The 17,938-nt window shown below is 40.9% G+C and overlaps 1 protein-coding gene across 2 annotated transcripts in view; it reads left to right on the top strand.

The window, feature by feature from the left end:
• Nucleotides 1-17,938, top strand: part of GDAP2 (ganglioside induced differentiation associated protein 2) — a 23,801-nt gene extending 5,863 nt beyond the window's left edge. For both annotated transcript variants that reach the window (XM_064410353.1, XM_064410354.1), the window contains exons 4-14: nt 1,644-1,797; nt 3,315-3,403; nt 5,316-5,392; nt 6,419-6,578; nt 8,100-8,250; nt 9,140-9,216; nt 9,863-9,939; nt 10,508-10,647; nt 11,256-11,310; nt 16,070-16,213; nt 17,148-17,938. In XM_064410353.1, the coding sequence (XP_064266423.1) occupies nt 1,644-1,797; nt 3,315-3,403; nt 5,316-5,392; nt 6,419-6,578; nt 8,100-8,250; nt 9,140-9,216; nt 9,863-9,939; nt 10,508-10,647; nt 11,256-11,310; nt 16,070-16,213; nt 17,148-17,195 (1,172 nt within the window). In that variant the 3' untranslated portion in view covers nt 17,196-17,938. The remainder of the gene's footprint in view (nt 1-1,643; nt 1,798-3,314; nt 3,404-5,315; nt 5,393-6,418; nt 6,579-8,099; nt 8,251-9,139; nt 9,217-9,862; nt 9,940-10,507; nt 10,648-11,255; nt 11,311-16,069; nt 16,214-17,147) is intronic.

Below are 17,938 nucleotides of genomic sequence, written 5' to 3'. Positions count from 1 at the left end.
TCTGAGTATAGTTAAAGATTACCAATGCTACTTCTGCTTCCCTGAATTTATTGGTTTCCCTACTGAATTCACAACTATACCTCAATCAAATTAGCTTCATTCTTTTTTTCACAAGTTTTTCTTACAGGCCTTTGCTTGCTCCTCACTGGTTGTGGGGCGTGGGGACTGCAGAGGAAGAAAAGTAACTTGATATCTGATACATTGTTTTGGGTTTGTCTTTCCTTTTTCCATATTGTGCTTATTTAATTAGTCTCTTGAGCTGTCTTAGAGGCTGTGCAGGAATTCAGAAGAGTATGCTTAGTTTTAGTATGGTGTTTTCTTCCTTATGATTAACCCAGAAGAAGCATGGTGGAGGTCTGTAGAAGCTAATGATGTGATTTGTTGGATCAAAAACACTACAAGATGCTGGCTTCAAGGCAGTGTGTGGTTGCCATTAAAAAGATACACTTGAGGTTTTGGGTAAGGAAGATTCTCAGCCTGGAGTGTCTCTTCCCATAAAATATGCTTTCATGCATGCTGCTAGTTTGCCTGAGCACTATGAGGAAAGAGTGGAGTGGGAGAGATGAACATCCCTGTTCAGTGGGCAGCTTAAGCCAAGCTGCTGCAGCACTGCTGCCTGAGCACTGGCTGCAGCTGCTTCTTCCTGTCTCATTCCCTGTTGTGGCCACCAGCAACCTGTAAGACAATCAGGTTGAAAGCTAATCCAATGAAAATACTGGTTTTCAGTCAGATCAGAAAGATGAAGTGCAGTGGCACAAGCAAAAGGAAGGAGTTTGGAAAATACTTTGAGGGTAGGGAAAGAGAGAGACTTTGTCTTTGAGGGTAGGGAAAGAGAGAGACTAGAAGTACTTCTTCAGCTGTCCAGACCTGGAGTGGACTAGATTTAGGTGAAGAAGGGGAAGTTTAGCAGACTTTTCTTCTGTGTGCTGAAGGAAAACCAGACTTCAAACACAGAATCTGTTCCTGGAGTATGTAACTGGAGGGTGCTGTGAATGGAACAATTAAATGGATTGCTTGAACTTCCTTTCCTTGAGACTAGACAAGTAGTCTGTCCAGAGAGTTTAAGCTGCATGAGGATTATATGTCTGCCTTGTAGACATGAAGAAATGTGCAAAACAAAGCAAGCTACCTCATTCTGAGAGCATAAATCAAACAAGTGTATTATCTATGCAGTTTTAATAGTTTTGCCAATGACTGGTTTGTTTGATTACTTGTACTCATTTTATCCAAAAATCGGTCTCCCCAAACCAAGTGGTTAAATTCAGAAGGACTTTTTATTGCTAGCTGTATGGTATACTTGTGCATCTGTCCTCTGCACATTGCTAAATCATTTTTACTTTGCTCTGTATTTAGTGTAGTAAACACTGCAATTAAAACACAATTTCTAGCAATATCTAGTTAGTCCTTATACGCATGGTTTTAAAATTAAGAGGAACAAGCACAGTTCTCACCTCCTCAGCCTGACGAGGTGCTAAGCAGCTGGTATGAGTTTGGATGCTATCCTTCATATTTGATTTCTAGAACCCCAACTCGACTCGTATGTATGAAGTGGAGTTGTCTGACTGGAGGAAGACAAGGGCTTGAATACTTCTGCCTTTGTTACCATGACATGTGCACTTACCCTGATGTTTTGTTTCTGGCAGGCTGCAGGACGGGCGAGGCCAAGCTGACGAAAGGATTTAACCTGGCCGCGCGTTTCATCATTCACACGGTGGGCCCCAAGTACAAGAGCCGGTACCGCACGGCGGCCGAGAGCTCCCTGTACAGCTGCTACCGCAACGTCCTGCAGCTCGCCAGGTAAGCACAGCACTCCCACACAGGCTGCCACCTGGGCACTGCTGTCCTGGAAACAGCTCTGCACAAAGATCTCACCTCTGAGAGCGTCTTCTCGTGTGTGCTGGGTCTGGTTAAGGACGTGAAAACAGCAGCGGCTTCGCGGTGTGCTTCGTGCCTTTGGTTGTCTCTGCTGTGGTGTAGGGAAAATGCACAGAGAGATCTGGGCTGGTTCAAGTCCTGAAACTAGAGCTAGAAGCTAGAGCTGTGCAGCATTCAGTTCTTCAAAGGAGAAACATTAATAATTGCTTTGGGTTCTGTGCTGCAGCTTGTTCCAGCAACAACTCTGTGTGTCTGCAGCCATGGGGACACACCCACAGGCAGATCTGACTTCGTGTTTGGCTTCTCTGCTCTTGTACAACAGACAGCTAAAATTCTGAGTCAGGCTATAAGGTTACTTCTAAATCTACAGTTGCAGCAGCTAGGTTTGTAGTTTTTTCTCCTTCTGTCTGTGGTATTTTCTACTTCCTCTTAACTAACTGGGGTATTTCTTCCTATTTTTCTCTGTTCTGTCCTTCTCCTGTGACAGCTGTTGTAGTGGTAGCAGTCACAAAATACACCCGAGCAAGAGCAATGTCAGAGAGCATACCTAACACTTTTTTAGGGTTGGAAAGATCAATTCTTCCAAGATTGGACTTTGTGTTACAGTGCAATAGTAACTGTTTCAAACTCAAGATTACAGCTATGATTTTTAGCATTTGCCAGTTTTGTTCTGCCTCAGAAGTTACAAGCAAATTCAGGCCTGGATTGAAGCATGTTAAAAGCCATTTTAAAATTCTTATACTTCTGCACGCTGAATGTCTTTTCAGTCAATCTGTTTTCTAGAGTAACTTTTGATATTTGTGAAATTGTCTGCCATCTCTGAGCTTGCTCAAACTCTTTTGATTACTGTTGGCAACAGCTCTGCTTTACTCTTCTGAAAATGTGGCTCCGTGCTGGAAGCATCTTACTGGTCTTAAAGTGTGTGTCACTCCATTCTGATGGTTGTCTAATCATACCTAAGATGGAGTAAGCCACCTTGGCCTGTGTCCAGACCTCTAACAAAACAAAGTCATTGGTCAGGTGAAGAAATGGCAGTGTGTATGTATTGAAGAGCACCTTCTTTTTCCCTCCTCCTTACTGTCAGTCCTAAACAGGAACAAAAGTATTTTGAGCAAGAATTGCAGGGAGTTTGAGGGAAGAACTTCATTCAGGATATGAGAAACTGTAGGAACAACATAGCTGAGGTAGAAGAAGAAATCTGAAAACAAGAACCAGATGGGGAATAATTAATGCAGTGGGGAATAATTAATGGTTCTCTCCTTCTCTGCTTAATGAGGGTGTGTGCATCTTGCCAGGAAAGAATCCTCCTGCAAAGACCTGAAAGAGGATTACTGCTGCTTAGAGCCAGGAAAGAAATTAATGGTGCTCCCTACTGCCCTGACAGACTTCTGTTTGCACCTGGCTGTCTATTCATTTGTTTCTCTTTTTCTGGATTCCAGGGAACAGGCAATGTGCTCCGTAGGATTTTGTGTCATTAATACTCTGAAAAGATGCTACCCCTTGGAGGATGCAACCCACATAGCACTGCGTAAGTGTCTTGGAAAAGAGCATAAACTGGATGGCAGCAGGTCACTTACCTCTGACAGATTGCTCTTGAAATGGGGAAACCTTTTCTAGGGGCCTGTGGTTCATTAGAGCCTGTAAAAAGGCAAGGCATTCCATGGTTGATCAGAAAATGGAAGACAAAAACAAATTATCCTTTCTCTCAGTAAAGACTCCTGGGATCTCATCAGTAAAGATCCATGTGAATCTGTTCTGGAACTTGCATTTTTCAGTGTATTAATTTATAACCTGGAAAATATGCTAAACATGAGGTGAGAGAGTTTGTTGGTAATAAAAGTTGGTTCAGAAGAGCCAAGATGAGACCTTACTGTTGAATACTTGTAGGCAGATTAGAGCAACAGTGAATTTTATCTGCTGTTTTGGTGTCATCAGCACATCCAAATGTCAAGTGATATCCTTCCCCCACTGACCCACTCCTACAGGCTTCTGCCTTCACATGCAAAATGATGGGCTGATTATAGGCAGCAAAACACTGAGATGATAATGCTTCCATGAAAACAGCACCTGGGAGGAGCTCAAAACAGCAAGCTGAGTAAGACACAACAAAATTAAGAATGTTTTGCAATCAGTCAGTGCTTTGTTCACCCTTTAAAGCTACACATTTGAAAATAATATAGTAGACAGAGAAGTTGGGGAGGTCAACAAGAATAGAAAAAGGCAAGAAATAGTGAAATGAGCTCAAGACTTTTTCAGACTGGAATATTCCTGTCTTTAGGGGAGTGTGATAAATGTCTGTAAACTCATGAGTGGCATGGAAATGGTGAAAAGAAATCAGCTGTTCACTGTGTCCCAGAATAAGAACCATCAAATGATGCCAGTTCAGAACAAACAAAGGGAAATGATTCTTATGCTTGTTATTTGTTTTATGGAAATTCTTACTAAGAAGCATTGCTAAAACTTTTCCAATTTCCTTGCACTCGAGAGGAAACTATATTAAAGAAAAAATGAAGATCACTGAAAACAAATCAGAAAACATTCTAGGCTGAAAATAAAGTACAGAAAAACAGTCAAACAAGAATATTATATAGTCTTGTATATACTGGTTGCTATTTTCCCCCATCTCCTTTGGCTTTTTCACATGTTCACATACATTCAGAAGTGTTTGCTGTGAAACTGCACAACTGCATTTGTTGTGTAGAGTAATGTCACAGGTCAAGACGATTACACAGGAATTTGTGTACAGTAGTACAGAGGAAGTGTTTGAAAATAGTTCCTTTTTTCTTCTCTGCTGTTTCTTGAACTCCCAAAAAAGTATTCTCTGTAGATAGCTTCTTTTATTGCTGTCTTCTGTTGTCTCTGTAGGTCTGTGTGATACTTGATAAAATATTTCCATACCAATGAATTTGTTTGGACACTTTCTCTCATAATTTACAAATAGAAATTTTATATATTTTGGCACAGCTTACCCTGGAGATTTTGTGTTGCTGAGCCTGCCTTGAAGCAGCTTCTGCTGTAGCTTGCTTATATTGCTTTGCTGATAACTTCAAGCACTGTGGCTTGTTTTAAGAATGTCTGGTTTTAGCGGTTTGCACAGGACTCTCTAAAGGAAGCATTTGGCTTGATTTTTCCAGGGCCATTGAATCACATTTCACAGTCTAAGGAATCCTAGTAAGCTAAAATTAGAGAGATTTATTCTCTATTTGTGTCTCTCTCTAAAGTCAGCATTAGGAGAGAGTGGAGATGCAACTTCCAATATGCCCAGCCACCCGTTTGGTGTGTTAAACCACCACTGAATCCACACTTGCCTACAGCCTGTGGAGCTATTTAGTATGAGGAGAGATGTATCTCTCTTCTGCACTCTGAGTTCTTCACTTGTAGCTGTGTGTGTAGATTTCTCCTTCTGTTTTGCTAACTACATTTAATCTGCTTCCTTGCAGGCACCGTTAGGAGGTTTCTGGAGGTTCATGGAGAGACTCTGGAGAAGGTGGTGTTTGCTGTCTCTGAGCTTGAAGAGGTATCTTGGCATTCATTCCACCAAAATTCCTGGGCATGATTGATCTTCTCTGCAGCAGTAAAACTGAATTTTGATTTCCTCTTCAGATCACATAGACTTTTGGTCTTGCAGCATCCTTCTTCATCTTTTGTAGCTAGCCTCTTTTCCAGAACTGTTCATGTTCTTAGCAGTCACTATGGACACTTGAGAATCTTTCTGCTTCTGGCTTCTGTGTTGCTGAGCTGTGGACAGGGAGCAGTAGGGGAGGTGATAGCATGCAGTTGTGCTGGATGTGATGTGTTAGCCAGAAAGGAAATTCCTCACACAAAATTTCCTCCTTACACAAAGATGTGCTTGAAGAAGGCCATGTCAGCATCCCTGCAGATCACCTACAAAGATCTGAAACACTGCTTGCTGACTTGTTGGAATAGCAAACTTGACATTTAATGATCTGTGTTCTGAGAGATGCAGGCAGTCTGAATATTGACTTTCCTTGTACATCAAACTTGTTCCTGTGCAGAACACCCACGCTGTGTTCAGGTTCTACGGCATATGGATAAGGAAAATAACTAATTTGTTGGGGGTCATAAAACTGCTAATCAGTTGGAGAGACCCCATGAAGTAATACATTCTGTAGAGATTTTCACTATTTTCCATTCTTGTTTGGCTGGTGCCTTTTCTTTTTTCCCAGGCAGATCACTAAAGGTGATCTGTATAGTGTTATATTTTAACATAAACAACATTTGCTCAAATCTGTTGTCCGTGTGTGTTTTAACTTCATTACAAAGCTAAAGTATCTGCAAACTACCTGAGTTTGTGCAGGTTTTAGCAAAATCCTCTCAAAGTCGTGTGGCAAAAAACCCAAAAAGTTAACCTTTATCAAGGTTACTTTATCAAGTATTCCCAGCTCACAGCTCAAATTAACCATTGAGGGAGGCAGTACTTTGCCTCCAAACTGCTGACAAGTTCTCTGCTACAGGGCAGATGCTGTTTAAGGGAAGAGCATGGATGTGTGATAGATCCTTCACACATTTTTCTTATTTGTAGGCCACTTACCAGAAGTTGCTGCCTCTGTACTTTCCGAGATCCTTGGAAGAAGAGGTCCAGTCCTTGCCTTACCTCCCTGCAGATATTGGCAATGCGGAAGGGGAGCCGGTGGTACCGGAGCGGCAGATCAGGATTACTGAAAAGCCAGGTGTTCCAGATGGTGAGTTTGGAACTGGACTTCGGAATAAGCGTCTCTCTGGGAAAGTCAGTGGGAAAAACAGAAAAGGAAGGAGAGAAATGTTTTCCTACCTCAATTCACCTAAGTCGGGTCACAGTGATTCCAGTTCTCAAGCTGCCTCATTGGCTTCTTGTGTTCCCCAGCAGTAGCTGCAGTAGAGCTGTTCTGTCTTTTCCTTTCTTGGTAGAAGAGGTGGGTAGTTCGTTCCTTTTGTAAATTTTTTTTCCCAAAGTGATTAGGATTTTTAAGGCGTTCTTGCAGAATCTTGTGCAGCTCCTAACTGAAAAAGGTATTATGGATAGTGGTCTGTCTTGTGTATTAGCAAAGTGTTATTTATGTATTAGCAAATGTTGTCTCAAATGATATGATTGTATTGATACAGTGCATCCAACTAGTAAATGGGCAAGGAAAACTAGCAGAAACTCCCTAAAATATATAAAATAACTAGAGGAACCCAGAGATCTGTGTTTGGAGGTGGTCATCAAAGTTCAGTGAAAGTCTGTTGGTGGAGGTGAAATACATATAGCAAAACAATTTACTGTATTAACTGACAGAGCAGACACATTCTGCCGTACTTGTTAAGCAGTGATGTGCAAGTTTTACAGCCTTAAGCCATCCAAAGCAGATAACTGGGAATTAATTTCAATTTTCTGCTTTTGCATAGCCAGTTGGGATAAGGCTGAATATTTGATATTTGCTGCTGTGGCTGATCAGTGTGAGGTATCCAACCACAAGCTAATAATTTGTGAAATTGCTGGATTTGCGTAGATAAGAGTGAATTTGTATAGTGGAGTCCTGCAGTCTTGTTCCAATGCTGCTATAGCATGTCATGCTGAAAGGAGAAACTCTGTTTCTGTCCAGATTGCCCAGAGAGACAGTGCTAGAAGTCTTAGCAACATGCCTGGGTGACATCAATTCAGTGGAGCATTCTGGTATTGTCACCAGGAAGTGAGCCTGTGCTCTTCTATTTCATCACCCAGCCATGTTGTAAATAATACTATAAAAATAGCTACACTCAGATCACTACAGCATTTGTTCAGGAAGTGTCAGTGATGCAAGAAATGGGCCTTTTCTACAGTACAACTTCTAAATTGAATAAAGCTGCAGCACCTGTGCCTCTGCATGCTAGTTTTTCCCTTTCTGAGAAGTAGGATGACTGTAAAGCTCAAGTGGGATGACTGTAAAGCTGAAGTCACCCTCTCCAGAACTTGTTTTTTGGGAGAGTAAACCCTTTGTAATGCACTGATGACTAGGACTTCCCAGTTAGTTTCCAGGCTTTAAGGCTCTAAGCCAACACTTTAAGGTAGTGGTTCTCAGTCACACGCTGTGATCTGCCATGGTACTGGTGAGGTATCAGAGCCACATCATGGTGCCTCAGGGGCTTTGTGTCAGTCTGTAGCACAGTGACTATGTTGTTTCACTGGGACATGTACCAACTCATCAGCAGCATTGCTGTCCTGTACACAGCCCAAACATTTGATACCATCTTTGTTTCCACTGCAGATGCTTCAGATGAAGAGGGTCTGGAGGCAGATTTGTCCTTCATTGGGTCCCATGCTTTTGCCCGCATGGAGGGGGACGTTGATAAACAGAGGCGCCTCATCCTTCAGGGACAGTTGTCAGAGGCAGCACTGCAGAAACAGCACCAGAGGAAGTGAGAATTTGCTTGTTCATGTGAATATTTGTGTTAGTTAGGACCAACCCTTATGAATGATGGTTTTGTTTTCTGCAAAGCCACATCTTCCAGCAAGCAAATACAGGTAAAGCCTGGTGTCACCCTGGATTGATGTAGTAGCCTCTTTCGCCTGAGGGGAGAAGGGACGAGATAGGAGGAGAAAAAGAGAAGCTTGTGATAAACCCTTTAGCACACCCAATGCATCCAGCCAGCTGCCTTACCTGTTTGCCACAAGATGTCACTATTTTGTCACCACTTTTAGTAGTGGTGCTTTTGATACTGCCCACTTGTTCCTGAGGCTCTGCACAGATAGAAAAACATTTTTCTTCCATTTGATAAATTAAAGAAGGCTCAGGCTTTCTCCCCCTCCCTGCCCTAATGTGCTTGATCACTTCTCTAGAAGGTCATTCCATGCTGGACACCTCTCAAGGCTCGATGTTGGCTTGTTTTGTCAGATGAGGCACAAGGTTAATCATGAAGCTGGTTACTGCATGGTTGTGTTCAACATCTAGGCTTTTAAATGAAATTTTCCTTTTTTATGTCTTTTAAATACTGATATATTTAAATAGAAAAACCTGTGAGATCTTTTCAGCCCAAATACAATGCCTCTACAGTTACTAATTGATATATATTAATATGTATTAGTTGCCCAGTGAAAATCGATAGGTATGTAACTAAGACACTTTTTTTTTAACATTTCTTTCTTCAAAAAACTTGATAGTTGCTCCAGAGGTCAGAAAATAGAAACATCAGAGAGGGCTCAATCAGAAAAAGCTTGTTTTGTCCTTCCCTTCCCATGTACCTCTTCAGGCTTATACTGCTAATCCAAAGGGGGATTAGATCTGACCAGATGTTTTTGACTTTCTAGTTATAATCGCTGGCTGTGTCAGGCAAGAGCTGAAGACCTCTCTGACATTGCTTCTCTTAAAGCTTTGTACCAGACAGGTAAGTTTGGTGTACTGATGACTGATCTATGTTGTCTTAAAGTAAAAATATTTTCTTTGGACTTGCCTATACAATAGGTCATGCTGAAAGTATAGCTGTGTTTCTGGAGAGAATCTGTCCTGCACTTTGGCTGATCTCTTAGGCCTCATGAGAATCCAGAGTTTACCTCTATCTTTGTGTAAATACCAAGGTTGTGTGACACCTTCTGCTCAGTAGCTGCAAATTTCTGTTCTTTTGTTTGCCTTAGACAAGGCTCTGTGAGCTGCAGGAGGTCCATGAGGTATGCTCTGGGAATCTGTGCACTGGAGTTCAGAGCCTGGTTTCTAGGAAGAATTTTGCTTTGGTGATAGAATTGCAAGTGAAGGGGTTTTTTAAATAAAAACTGTGTTATTATTTGATATTTAGGCAAATGTGGAGTACACAGGCAACATAAAATTGCAGTCCTTAAGTTTCTCTGATGCATGGGTTTTTTGATCAGAGTAGGTACTGGTATAGTGAGAGCAGTAACTAAGCATATTTCCTTTGTTGGAAACCAGATGCATTGCAAAAGTTCTGAGCTGAGGCTCTTTCTCCCTGGTTTGAAAGTGCCCAGCTACAAAACCTGGCATGGCTGAGAGAAGTTGAGACATCTTTCTTTCTTTTGTAGGTGTAGATAACTGTGGCCGCACTGTGATGGTGGTGGTTGGAAGGAATATCCCAGTAACATTGATAGACATGGAAAAGGTAAGGCTCTGTAAAACTAGAGTTGTGGAGGTTACATATGAATGTTTTGGATGGAAAAGTCTGATTGTAAGGGTAATTCAGTTTTAATACTAGAAACATCATTTGTAGGACTTAAGATGTTAACTAGAAAGTATTTTTATAGGCAGATGAAAACGTATACCCTTACAGAGCTATGTGTGCATTGGGCTGACACTTTTTCCATGGGGCTATTTTTGGGAAAAATAGGGCTCATGTGGACTCCTTTTTCTTCTCAAGAAGAAGGAGAGTTACCATGCTTCTGTATCTGCCAAGATGTGAGGAGTGAAACATAATGAGTTAAATGTAGTTTTTTTTCAGGGAAACAGCAAGAATGTATCTCCATCTCTGAGGTCAGATAGACAAAAGACTTCCAAATTATTACAGTCATGTTGAAGTCTTGGAATGTTGGCCTTGCTTTTGTAGCTGAAATGCAATGCCATCCAGCCTCACAATTCCTGATTTTTAGATGAAATAAGGGAAGTATATGAAGATGTAATGCAACTGTGAAAGAGTTCTTTGCAAATATAAATTTTGTTTCTTTATGCCTCAGGCTCTTCTGTATTTCATCCATGTCATGGATCATATTGCAGTGAAGGAATATGTCCTGGTGTACTTCCATACCCTCACAAATGATTACAATCAACTAGACTCTAACTTCCTGAAGAAACTTTATGATGTTGTTGATGCCAAGTGAGTGTCAATAGGAAAAGAACATGTTCCAGTCTTCCTCTGTGCTATGCAAATATTTGTTATTCCCTGTATCTGATTTCCCATTTATTTCTGAGAGAGTTTGGCTGGGACAAAGACCTAAATAACTAACAAAGGCAAGAAGAAGGAAGAGGTGTTTTCTTTCCTTCTCAAGTCCATCTTTTTAACCAGAAATTCTGTCCTCCGCAGTCTCCCTCTGGAGCTCTTAGGGGGGCACTCTGGTTGTTTTGTCTGTCACAATCCAGAGCTGGAGCTTTTGGAGCCTGGCTTTGTTAAAGTGTGTTGCTGGTTCTGAGAGGAGAGGTTTGGGTAACAGTGGCAGTCATAATTTGTCCTTAATTTTCTTTCACTTCCTACTTAAAAGACTGAAGGCTGTGATGTCTTTAACTGAAAAATAACCATTCTGCTTTTTAAAAAAATTTTCTTTTCCCTTTATGTTTACTCTTTGGTATCTGCCCTTACATTAGGCCTAACTTTATAAAATTACATCACAAGCACTTAAGAAAAATGGTCTCTTTTGACAGTTACTTTGTGTATATGACTTTAGTTAGAATTCACTTTTAAATATTTTTTTTCTTTCTCTAAACCAGGTACAAGAGGAACTTGAAGGCATTGTATTTTGTCCACCCAACATTTCGTTCAAAGGTAAGGTAAATCTTCCAAAAGAAGAGTGTATCTTCAATATTGGTGCAGTAGCACATAAGCCTCTAGCACGAAGAATGTGGAGATGTATAGAACATTCCCAAAATGAGGCAGTATCTTCTGGATCCACTGTCAGAACTTGACATTCATCCCATCTTTGATCTAGCTGCAATCTTCCAGCCTTTTTTGATAAGCTGAACCCCAATGCTGTGCATGCTGTCTGTGCCCTGGGCTCTTACAAGAGAGAGGTGGAAGCTTTGAATCACATTTCTTTCAAAGGGAAACATCTTGCCATTTTTCCTGCTGGCAGGGTCACGTACCATGACCAAAGACTCAGGGAATTCTTTTTTGTGTGGTTCATCTCCTGAATGTTTCACCTTTCACCACAAGAGGTATCACATGCGTCCTGTGTGTCACTTCAGAGCTGCCCTGGGATGGGTAGAGAGGTGTCTCGGGCAGCAGTGAGATTAGTCAGGGTTAGAGTGGAGAGCAGCAAAGAAAGATGGGAAGAATGCTTTTGATGGAGTGCAGAAAAAATCCTGTTGATCCATCAGGAGACAAAAAACCTGAACTTGTCATGCACTAAGTTATTACCCTTGGCTGGGATCTGTGTGGGACAACAGAAGATGGAGCTGATTCCTTTCTGGACCTCACATCCACTACTCCTACTGCAGCAGTATGAGCACTTCAGATTAACTAAGTGGCAGCAGTAGCCCTTCCTAGAATTTTTGTTTGTCCAATTAAGACAGAAATCTGATCCTCCATGTTCACATCAGATTAACCTCTGTGTTTATTCTGCTTTTTGCTGACATTAATCAAATTTGAGAAAATTATATGCCTGGAAAAACACATCTGTTTGCACATGTTCAGCAAGAATTTCTTTGACTACTAGATTTCCAAAGTATCCTTTATTTGCCTGTGCACAGCTGGGACACTATGAGACTTGGAGCTTCCTTGTTTTTATGGAGATAAGAGTGAGGCTTCCCAGCAGTGTAGGTTCCAGTTTCTGTTAGGTTATTAGTTACTCACACAGGATACAGATCAAAGGTCTGTGTCCTAGAATTAGAGCTTCCAGCTCTGATGCTCATAAAAATGTAGGACCTGGCATAGAACATTACTAAGGTCACAAAGTTGAGTGGAAAAGCTGAAGCTATGAAGTACTAGTGTTTTAGATTCTTAGCAGCATTTCACCCCCCTTCTCTCTTCCCATACATTTCTATTTCGTTGAAAATATTTTTCTTGTTGGAGGATGACAACTCATCCTCATGGTGTCTGTTGCCATCTTGTCTGTCCCTTTGGAAACTGCAGAGGGACTCAACAGATCTGTAGGCGAAGCAGATGGTTGGTGGGAAGCAGGGAGGGTGAGAGACACAGAGTTCTCTAACTTGCTGGAAATAGTATTGGTTTGTATCTTATTCTGGCAGCACAGCTGGAGGCAAAAGAAAATGTGTATCCATGTCTTTCTGCCAATCTTTTCTATAACTGGAAGGCAAGCAGGATTGCTTCTGACTGTTGCACGGACTCTCAGCTTATGAAACATGATGGGGAATATGCAGCAGAAAGCATGGTGAAGAAGATGGCTGCTAAGAGGGAATGATTTTTCTCTCCTCTCCTTTTTTTGGTTCTTTCTCTTGTCCCCATGGAAGATTGCTAGCTCAAAAGCTTCGAATTTCTTCACATTTCTTCAAAATGTTTGGCACATTCATCTTCCTATTTGGATCACTCACTTCCTTCCTTCCCTAGAAGTAGTAGGAAATACCCCATGCCTCAGATTCAGGAGGAAGGTCTGTACATTCTTGTTACTTCCCAAACACATCACCCTCGTGCACAGATCTTAAATGTCTGCTATAAATTGTCCCTTTCACAGCAGGGTTGAATCCTGGCACAGTGGATGGCTGCCATCTGTTAGAGTCACTTCTGCTGATTTATGGGCTAAAAGAGATCAAAAGGCTTTTCATCATGTCTTTTGGAAAATGCTATGTTCCCAGAAAACCAGCACAGTTCTCCATGTACTTTATGGTGCCAACAATGATTCTTTGTTCAGTTTCTAGGTATGAAACTGTTGTAAACTATGTGGTTCTGAGGGTAATTGCCTGTCTAGAATACATGGAGTTTGGTGTGCAGTGGGGAAAGGTTCAGCAGGTAACCTAAAGTGCAGAGTAAATGAAGGAGGGTGAGCCACTCTGCAGAGTTTTTATACAGTGCTCCTGCCTTTCCCCATGCTTTGAGTGTTCTTGTGATCTGTGAAATGGAGCTGTGTTTGTTATGAAATCACAGTATAGATGTCAACAGTTTTGGAGGTTGGAGTGGCTCTTGCTCTTGCACTTCACTGCCAGTCTCAGATAAAGGTACCCATGAAGTGCCATCACAAGTTCCTGTGTACTCATGCATGCAAAGTTCCTCCTGCTTGGTTTTGATAAAGCTGCTGATAGATAAATAAAGGGCTTTTGCAGGCATTTTTATGTGAATCCTCTCAGCTCTCCTCTTCTGTGAGCTCTCCAAACAAACTTTTTCAGAGCTTGTATTCTGAACTATAAATGGCTGGATCTGAAACAGTCTCACCCAGAGTAATTCTGTTTTCATTAATTGGCTGTGAGTCAAGAATGTTTCACAGCTGAAATATACTGAAAGACTCAAATTAGATATTCATACTCTTTGTATTTATCATGAACAATTTTTGGTTTGTTTTTCTGTAATGGTTCTAAAAACAGTTTCTTGAGATCAGATGCCAGTGGAAAGGTTGTTGCAAATCACTTAGGTTTTTTTTCTACACAAGATCCTTCCAATTGTAATAAAATTTCCCAGATTTTAGTAAATTTCTCTTTGAGGTATGCCCAAATTATGATATTAGAGACACAGCTAATCTGTGTTGCTATTTTTTTTGTTGGAGACATTGCATACATCTAACTGTGGGTTTATAGCTTGGCAGAGTGATTTTGACAGCCATTTATTTAGATTCAGAATATCAGGACAAGAAAAATGAAGGGCAACTTCAGCAGATGTCTAGATTTTTAACTTTCTTTGGCTGCTCTGGTATAACTTCATCTACTTTCAATGCATTAACAGTTTAATTTAATTTAAAGTTCCATGACATATTATCAAGAAGAAAATAGAGCTGCTCTTGTATTACTGTTTCTATAACCTGTGATTATCAAGAATAAGGGTAATAGAAAAATTCTCCAGAAATATTGCTGCCCTCCTCCCTACTCTCTGTGCTCCTGGGTAATGCCAAGCTGCAGTGGCTTGTATAGTGAGAGGAAGGAGGGGAAAAAGAAAAAACACTTTTCCCAACAGCAGTTTTTGTGATGGCTGCAGAAATATCCCCTATTAGGATTTTATACATTAAACATCCATAGCAATTATGTTTAATGAGTGTCATTCATAACACACCTTGAAATCCATGCTACTTTGGTGCAAGATTGAGAAGGTATTTTCACTCATTAAACTGTCCCTCAGTGTCACTCATAAGAGATCTTGTTAGAACAATATAATAAAAAATGGATGCCAATAAAATCTGTCTCCCTGCTTTCTGTTAACTGAAATCTCTAATTTATTATGCCCTCAAAATAACAGATTTATTTCAAATGTTCTGTCATGTTCTTTACCTCCTTTTCTCTTTTTCACTGTTCCTTTCTCATTAAAATAAGCTGTTCTGAGGAGGCAGCACAGTTATTCCGGGACAGTTTTTAGGAATTGACTTTCTCTTTAATGTTGTATTCAGACAGATCGTTTTTATTGACTTAATCTTAGAGTTTATTTTAAACTCTTGCTTTCCTCAAGGCTTTTATTGCAGTGTTGCTTCTTTTTTGTTAACTTCCTGGAGTCAAAGCAAAATTATCAAACAGAATGACAGAATGGTCAAGGCTCTAAAGGACTCTGGAGGTCATCTGCTTTGACCTCTGGCTAAAGAAGTCAGCAAGAGCTGGTTGCTCAGGACCATGTGATTGATCCTTACTATGAGCACTTGTGACCTGTACAACAGGTTTTTTCTTTTCTTCAGTCTTCCAGGAAAAGAATAGAAAAGAAATAAGTAATACAGTACTTAATTTTGGAGAAGGTGCATTGAAAAGGTAAAGCTTGTGCAGTCAATCTAAGCAGGATTAGATTACTGTCTTACTGGTCTTCAAAACCAAAAATTCCATATCCTGTTTTTACCCACAACAGACAGAGGTTTGATGTGAATATTTAAAGTAAAATCTTGTAGAATAAGTTGATAGGCTTATTCTTATAGGGTTAAGTTAATAAGGCTTTGATTAAAAAGGTTGTAAAACAAAAGCTCACTCAAACAACCCAAAGCAGGAGGGAGATTTCAGTACAATCTTTGAAAAGCCAAAAGTCTCCCTTTATCTCCCTCTAATTGGCCTTTCTTCCAAGTGAAAACCTGAATGTAAAGGGTTGAAAATGCTTCTGACAGAGTCAAATAGGTTATTTTCTGAACTGGCTAAACTTGGAGTGAAAACATGCCACTATACTGATGGGGTTTTGAGGACAAATAGCAGAATAGCTGTCACTCTTGGACTGTAGAAAGGCTCCTTAAGCTGGCATTTGGGGAGGAGTGAGTGTAGAGTCAGAAAACACCAGCTTGAAGCTCTCAAGCCACTGCTTGGTAGCAGTTGGTGGTGCATATTTCCTGACCTTGTTGTGTTATGATTTTAGTTCTTCAAGTTCAACCTGAGCCTGTTTCACTGTGGAGTATTACATTGCACTTGAAGGTTTTGAAGCAGCACCTTGTTAATTGGCTTTTGTGGGGTTTTATTTTCAGGTCTCAGCATGGTTTTTCACAACCTTTACAGTCTCAGGGCTAAAGGACAAAATCCACTATGTGGAAAGCCTTCAGCAGTTGTTCACAGCCATACCCCCAGAACAGATTGATCTTCCCCCTTTCGTCCTCGAGTACGACGCCAGGGTAAGTGACTGCCTGTGGCCACCATGAGTCTCTGCCCTAAGAGCAGTTCTTGTGCTGCTCCCATTCTGCTCTGCAAGTGCTTTAAGGGCACTGACTTCCACACCTTAAGAATGGGGAGAAGGAAGAGGGAAGGTTCCTGGAGAGTTCGTGTTGTTCTGTGAGTAATGATTCTCTGAATATTTTGTCTACATCAGCCCAAGTAGAGGACTTGGCTAAATGAGGGCTCCTTTCCCATTAGAGCAGTCTCCTATGTGCATAAAAGGAAACCTACCCTTCTTCAGCCAAGAACTGTAACATAACACACTAACAACCTGTGGACAAGATAAAATTTGTGTTAGCTGCTGAATACCTTATACTGACTGGAAAAAAAGAAATAGTAGCTGTGTTTCATCTTCCCTGCCCCACATACTAACAAGCATGAAGGAAAAGGAAGAAAAAACCCCGCAAAACAGCAGGGAAAAATGGAACAGTAGAAAGGTGCCCTGCCTTTGTATAGGATCTTCTTGCTCTTCCCTTCTGGACCTCAGGTCTCTAACCAAATAGTAGCATGAATATGGCTTGCATTGGCAAAATTCTTCCAAAGACTATGTGATGTAATTCCAAAGTAGTAGCCAGAGCTGTGTGTCTGCATTAGTAGCTTTGTCTGAGTCACTGGCTGTGCCAACATCTGTGGCTTCCTGATGTCATTGCTTTGACTTAATGGCAAAAGTTTAACTTGCACTTTCTGCTTATGCTTAAAACACAGGCAAAACCAAGGCCTGTGTTTGCCTGTTTACCAGCACAGTCCTCTCCTGGGTGAGTTGTGGCACTCACTGTACCCATGGCAAACAAAACATAATACCTAATTATTTCTGCCTCTGCAGCACTGTCACTGCACCAAGGTGTATTGAAGAAGACTTCAGTTCAACTGCTTATTCTGTTTTCTCTATTGCAGGAAAATGGGCCTTACTATTCCTCTTATCCTCCATCCCCTGACTTGTGATCTGCAGTCCTGTGATGCTGCCAGTTTCCCATGGATCCAATGACCTGATGCCTGCCAAAACCTGTGCATTTACCCATGTACAGAATTCAGAGAGAGGGTTTTCCTCCCCCAGCTCTGGTATTTTTTTACTGATGAGATATTTTCAAGCACTCAAGCAATCAGAGAACTTTATGCCACTGTGAACTGTACAACTATTTCAAATATATTTATCCAATGGAAAAGCTGATTTGAAGATTACTAGATGCGTTTGTTTGTTTGTTTGTTCATTTTGTTGTTATTGCTGCTATTATTGTTATTTTTTGAAGCTGTTACATTATTTTTCTGAAGAGACTTTCTCTTTTCTGGGAAATCCATCAAAGGCACTTGATCATATTTTTAACTATTACTATTTTCCAGCTCTGTTTGTAATACCCATTTCTGACTGGTCTGTACAAGTATTGTGTAGTACCAGCCTGACACATCACTCATCATATGGTCTGTGTTTCACATCTGATTACTTTCCCTTTCTGTTAGTACTGATTACTTTAGTCTTGACCCAGCAAAACTATCTGGAATTGGGAATGCCATGTCTGCAGGCTGACAGAGAGCACTACAGCCAAGCCAACATTACTCCAGGATTTAGTCCCATAAACTGCTAGGAGCCTTGAAAAAGTCCCTGTCAGTTTTCATTGGATGATGTGAAGGACCGTGTCAGGATGCCACAACCCTCCCAGTAAGAATAAAACTGAAAAGCATTTGTGGTT

Source organism: Passer domesticus, chromosome 2, assembly GCF_036417665.1.
Source record: "Passer domesticus isolate bPasDom1 chromosome 2, bPasDom1.hap1, whole genome shotgun sequence".
NCBI classification, from domain to species: Eukaryota; Metazoa; Chordata; class Aves; order Passeriformes; family Passeridae; genus Passer; species Passer domesticus.
The sequence above is the reverse complement of the archived record's forward strand: the minus strand, read 5'-3'. Positions and strand labels throughout refer to the sequence as shown.